This window comes from Salvelinus fontinalis, chromosome 32 (assembly GCF_029448725.1).
Source record: "Salvelinus fontinalis isolate EN_2023a chromosome 32, ASM2944872v1, whole genome shotgun sequence".
Lineage (NCBI taxonomy): Eukaryota > Metazoa > Chordata > Actinopteri > Salmoniformes > Salmonidae > Salvelinus > Salvelinus fontinalis.
Window position 1 is genome coordinate 1,738,360 of NC_074696.1, and position 6,369 is coordinate 1,744,728.

General features: G+C 43.0%; 1 protein-coding gene across 1 annotated transcript in view; it reads left to right on the top strand.

The window, feature by feature from the left end:
• The window catches only part of stk3 (serine/threonine kinase 3 (STE20 homolog, yeast)), a 41,695-nt gene extending 39,324 nt beyond the window's left edge, over positions 1 to 2,371 (top strand). Inside the window, exon 11 of the mRNA XM_055893185.1 lies at positions 611 to 2,371. Coding sequence (XP_055749160.1) covers positions 611 to 769 — 159 coding nt within the window. The 3' untranslated portion in view covers positions 770 to 2,371. The remainder of the gene's footprint in view (positions 1 to 610) is intronic.
• The last annotated feature ends 3,998 nt before the right edge of the window (positions 2,372 to 6,369 follow it).

Consider the following 6,369-nt stretch of genomic DNA (forward strand, 5'->3'; position numbering starts at 1 on the left):
CGTGGAACTACATATAGAACTACATATAGAACCATCCGTGGAACTACATATAGAACTACATATAGAACAACATATAGAACCATCCGTAGAACTACATATAGAACCATCCGTGGAACTACATATAGAACTACATATAGAACAACATATAGAACCATCCGTAGAACTACATATAGAACCATCCGTAGAACTACATATAGAACCATCCGTAGAACTACATATAGAACCATCCATAGAACTACATATAGAACCATCCATAGAACTACATATAGAACCATCCATAGAACTACATATAGAACCATCCGTAGAACTACATATAGAACCATCGGTAGAACTACATATAGAACCATCCATAGAACTACATATAGAACCATCCGTAGAACTACATATAGAACCATCCATAGAACTACACAGAGAGCCACCCGTAGAACCGTCTGTCTGTGGGGTTGCACGCAGGACTACATGTAGAATCCCTGTAGTAGTTGAATAGCATCTCTGGGATCAATAGACATGTATTAGTCTCTCCATCCCTTGGTCTTCCTCTCTGACTCAGTGGGTTAGTTTCTGCTGTGTTCTAAAGTTGCTTCTCTCCCTCTGTTCTCCGTCTAAGCAGCTGAAGAACCTTGACTTTGAGGAGCTGCAGCTGCGTCTGACGGCTCTGGACCCCATGATGGAGAGAGAGATCGAGGAGCTGCGTCAGCGCTACACCGCCAAGAGACAACCCATCCTCGACGCAATGGACGCCAAGAAACGCAGACAGCAGAACTTCTGAAGAGCCTGAGGAACACATTCTGACCTGGGCCCGTGTTCATACAGCGTCTCACGTTCCACAGTGCTGATCTAGGCTAAGGTGGTCCACTTTCCATGTAATCTTATTCCTTATGATCTAAAAGGCAGAACTGATGCTAGATCAGCACTCTGGCAGCAGAACTGCTGAGGACCTTGGAGAAGTCATTCTGACCTGGTGCTTTCTGACCTGACCAAGGGAGAGACCTGACAGCTGTCTGGAATTTAATTCACCCTGTGCTCATAAATCTCCTCCATTTTCTCATCACCACCCCAGTAAGTCAGGATGACTCCAGTCCACACTATTTTCCCATTGCTCAGGACTACTGTAAACAATTCTTTGCCTCCCCATCTGTTAATTATGAACCTGTAGGTAGCCTTTACATCCCAGAGTAAAAGTTTCCTAGAGATGTTTCTCCCCTTTTTTAAAGCGTCCTTTGACTGCTCAATACTAGCTGGCTTTCTCCCTGCTCTGCTACTCTTATTTGGCTCTTGGGAAAGTACCAGCAATTCTGGATAATATTAAAGCAGTTACTTGTAGACTCTCTGTAATGTCAGAAAATGTCCAGAATATATCTGCAGTAATAGTGGAATGATGGTGTTTGACAACAAAACACAGACCTACTTCTGTTGTCAAGATGGGAGAACTGCCCCCGTCCCCCTCTTCCATCGGCGTCACTAAGAGGCGTTGGTCATCTCCTCGAGCACAACCAACAATGGCAGACTGGGTAAAAGCGGACAATGTAGAAATGACTCTTAACCTGTTTACTACAGTTCTACTACAGTTTTTCCTCAATTCCGGTTTATGTGAGAGCATATAGTATTATTGGACCATCTAAATCGCTGGGAATATATATTTTTAATAGCAAAAAATATAGTTTTTACAGCTAGTTGGTGGATGAAAGGGAAAGTAAAATACTTACCACAATGTTCCAGGGAAGTATCTGTCATTCCACTAGTGGCAGCCAGCCTGGGGGACGGTGTAGGAGGGCTTCGATGGAAACCCTTGTGGTGTTTGATATTATCATGATGTAATACTGTATATAACCCAGTTACGGAAAGCTGTGGCGCTTTGTCCACGACCAAAGACTGTCTTAATGAGAACGAAAGAGCAATGAATTCATATGATCTGAGTGGACAGACTCCTTTTCTAGAAACTAGATCTGAAACCCTAATGGAGGTGATGTGATCTGAGTGGACAGACTGTTTTCTAGAAACTAGATCTGAAACCCTAATGGAGGTGATGTGGACAGACTGTTTTCTAGAAACTAGATCTGAAACCCTAATGGAGGTGATGTGGACAGACTGTTTTCTAGAAACTAGATCTGAAACCCTAATGGAGGTGATGTGGACAGACTGTTTTCTAGAAACTAGATCTGAAAACCTAATGGAGGTGATGTGATCTGAGTGGACAGACTGTTTTCTAGAAACTAGATCTGAAAACCTAATGGAGGTGATGTGATCTGAGTGGACAGACTGTTTTCTCCCAATAGGAGCTAAGCTGAACAACAATATTAACACAACATGTAAAGTGTAAAGTGTTGGTCCCATGTTTCATGAGCTGAAATAAAAGATCCCAGAAATGTTCCATATGCACAAAAATCTTATTTCTCTCAAATGTTTTGCACAAATGTGTTCACATCCCTGTTAGTGAGCATTTGTCTTTTGCCAAGATAATCCATCCATCTGACAGGTGTGACATATCAATAATCTGATTAAACAGCATGATCATTACACAGGTGCACCTTGTGCTGGGGACAAAAAAATAGGCCACTAAAATGTGCCGTTTTGTCACACAACACAATGCCACAGGTGTCTCAAGTTTTGAGAGCGCTTGCAATTGGCAAGCTGAGTGCAAGACTGTCTACCAGAGCTGTTGCCAGAGAGTGTATTGTTAATTTCTCTACCGTAAGCCACCGCCGTCATTTTTTGAAATTCGCAGTACGTCCAACCGGCCTCACAACCGCAGACCCACATGTATGGCGTTGTGTGGCGAGTGGTTTACTGATGTCAACGTTGTAAACAGAGTGTCCCATTACGGCGGTGGGGTTATGGTATGGGCAGGAATAAGCTACGGACAACGAACACAATTGCATTTTATCCATGGCAATTTGAATGCACAGAGATACCGTGATGAGATCCTGAGGCCCATTGTGGTGCCGTTCATCCTCCACCATCACCTCATGTTTCAGCGTGATAATGTACGGACCCATGTCACAAGGATATGTACACAGAAACCCAGCCTAAAACCCCAAACAGCAAGCAATGCAGATGTAGAAGCACGGTGGCTAGGAAAAACTCCCTAGAAAGGCCAGAACCTAGGAAGACACCTAGAGAGGAACCAGGCTATGAGGGTGGCCAGTCCTCTTCTGGCTGTGCCGGGTGGAGATTATAACAGTACATGGCCAAGATGTTCAAATGTTCATAGATGACCAGCAGCGTCAGATAATAACAGGTCAGCACCTCAGGAGTAAATATCAGTTTCAGCTTTTCCATCAGCTTTTCATAGCTGATCATTCACAGTTAGAGACAGCAGGTGCAGTAGAGAGTCCAAAACAGCAGGTCCGGGACAAGGTAGCACGTCCGGTGAACAGGTCAGGGTTCCATAGCCGCAGGCAGAACAGTTGAAACTGGAGCAGCAGCATGACCAGGTGGACTGGGGACCGCAAGGAGTCATCAGGCCAGGTAGTCCTGAGGCATGGTCCTAGGGCTCAGGTCCTCCGACAGAGAGAGAGAGAATTAGGGGGAGCATACTTAAATTCACACAGGACACCGGATAAGCCATGAGAAATAGTCCAGGTATAACAGACTGACCCTGGCCCTTCGACACAAACTATTGCAGCATAAATACTGTAGAAATGATACCATATCACAGTCTCCAATCCATAGTAACGATACCATATCCCAGTCTCCAATCCGTAGTAATGATACCATATCCCAGTCTCCAACAGTCTCCAATCCATAGTAATGATACCATATCCCAGTCTCTAATCCATAGTAACGATACCATATCCCAGTCTCCTATCCGTAGTAATGATACCATATCCCAGTCTCCAACAGTCTCCAATCCATAGTAATGATACCATATCCCAGTCTCCTATCCGTAGTAATGATACCATATCACAGTCTCCAATCCGTAGTAATGATACCATATCCCAGTCTCCAACAGTCTCCAATCCATAGTAATGATACCATATCCCAGTCTCTAATCCATAGTAACGATACCATATCCCAGTCTCTAATCCATAGTAATGATACCATATCCCAGTCTCCTATCCATAGTAATGATACCATATCCAGTCTCCAACAGTCTCCAATCCATAGTAATGATACCATATCCCAGTCTCCTATCCGTAGTAATGATACCATATCCCAGTCTCTAATCCATAGTAACGATACCATATCCCAGTCTCCAATCCATAGTAATGATACCATATCCCAGTCTCCTATCCGTAGTAATGATACCATATCACAGTCTCCAATCCGTAGTAATGATACCATATCCCAGTCTCCAACAGTCTCCAATCCATAGTAATGATACCATATCCCAGTCTCCTATCCATAGTAATGATACCATATCACAGTCTCCAATCCGTAGTAATGATACCATATCCCAGTCTCCAACAGTCTCCAATCCATAGTAATGATACCATATCCCAGTCTCCAACAGTCTCCAATCCATAGTAATGATACCATATCCCAGTCTCCTATCCGTAGTAATGATACCATATCCCAGTCTCTAATCCATAGTAATGATACCATATCCCAGTCTCCAGTCCATAGTAATGATACCATATCCCAGTCTCCAACAGTCTCCAATCCATAGTAATGATACCATATCCCAGTCTCCAACAGTCTCCAATCCATAGTAATGATACCATATCCCAGTCTCCTATCCGTAGTAATGATACCATATCCCAGTCTCCAACAGTCTCCAATCCATAGTAATGATACCATATCCCAGTCTCCTATCCATAGTAATGATACCATATCCCAGTCTCCAACAGTCTCCAATCCATAGTAATGATACCATATCCCAGTCTCCTATCCGTAGTAATGATACCATATCCCAGTCTCTAATCCATAGTAACGATACCATATCCCAGTCTCCAATCCATAGTAATGATACCATATCCCAGTCTCCTATCCGTAGTAATGATACCATATCCCAGTCTCCTATCCGTAGTAATGATACCATATCCCAGTCTCCAATCCGTAGTAACGACACCATATCCCAGTCTCCTATCCATAGTAATGATACCATATCACAGTCTCCAATCCGTAGTAATGATACCATATCACAGTCTCCAACAGTCTCCAATCCATAGCAATGATACCATATCCCAGTCTCCTCTCCGTAGTAATGATACCATATCACAGTCTCCAACAGTCTCCAATCCATAGTAATGATACCATATCCCAGTCTCCAACAGTCTCCAATCCATAGTAATGATACCATATCCCAGTCTCCTATCCATAGTAATGATACCATATCCCAGTCTCCTATCCGTAGTAATGATTCCATATCCCAGTCTCTAATCCATAGTAATGATACCATATCCCAGTCTCCAATCCATAGTAATGATACCATATCCCAGTCTCCAACAGTCTCCAATCCGTAGTAATGATACCATATCCCAGTCTCCAACAGTCTCCAATCCGTAGTAATGATACCATATCCCAGTCTCCAACAGTCTCCAATCCATAGTAACGATACCATATCCCAGTCTCCAATCCATAGTAATGATACCATATCCCAGTCTCCTATCCGTAGTAATGATACCATATCCCAGTCTCCAATCCATAGTAATGATACCATATCCCAGTCTCCAATCCATAGTAATGATACCATATCCCAGTCTCCAACAGTCTCCAATCCATAGTAATGATACCATATCCCAGTCTCCAATCCATAGTAATGATACCATATCCCAGTCTCCTATCCGTAGTAATGATACCATATCCCAGTCTCCAATCCATAGTAATGATACCATATCCCAGTCTCCAACAGTCTCCAATCCATAGTAATGATACCATATCCCAGTCTCCAATCCATAGTAATGATACCATATCCCAGTCTCCAATCCATAGTAATGATACCATATCCCAGTCTCCTATCCGTAGTAATGATACCATATCCCAGTCTCCTATCCATAGTAATGATACCATATCCCAGTCTCCAATCCTTAGTAATGATACCATATCCCAGTCTCCAATCCATAGTAATGATACCATATCCCAGTCTCCTATCCGTAGTAATGATACCGTCTCCTATCTGTAGTAATGATACCATATCCCAGTCTCCTATCCGTAGTAATGATACCGTCTCCTATCCGTAGTAACGATACCATATCCCAGTCTCCTATCCGTAGTAATGATACCGTCTCCTATCTGTAGTAATGATACCATATCCCAGTCTCCTATCTGTAGTAATGATACCATATCCCAGTCTCCTATCTGTAGTAATGATACCATATCCCAGTCTCCTATCCGTAGTAATGATACCGTCTCCTATCCATAGTAATGATACCATTTCCCAGTCTCCTATCCATAGTAATGATACCATATCCCAGTCTCCAACAGTCT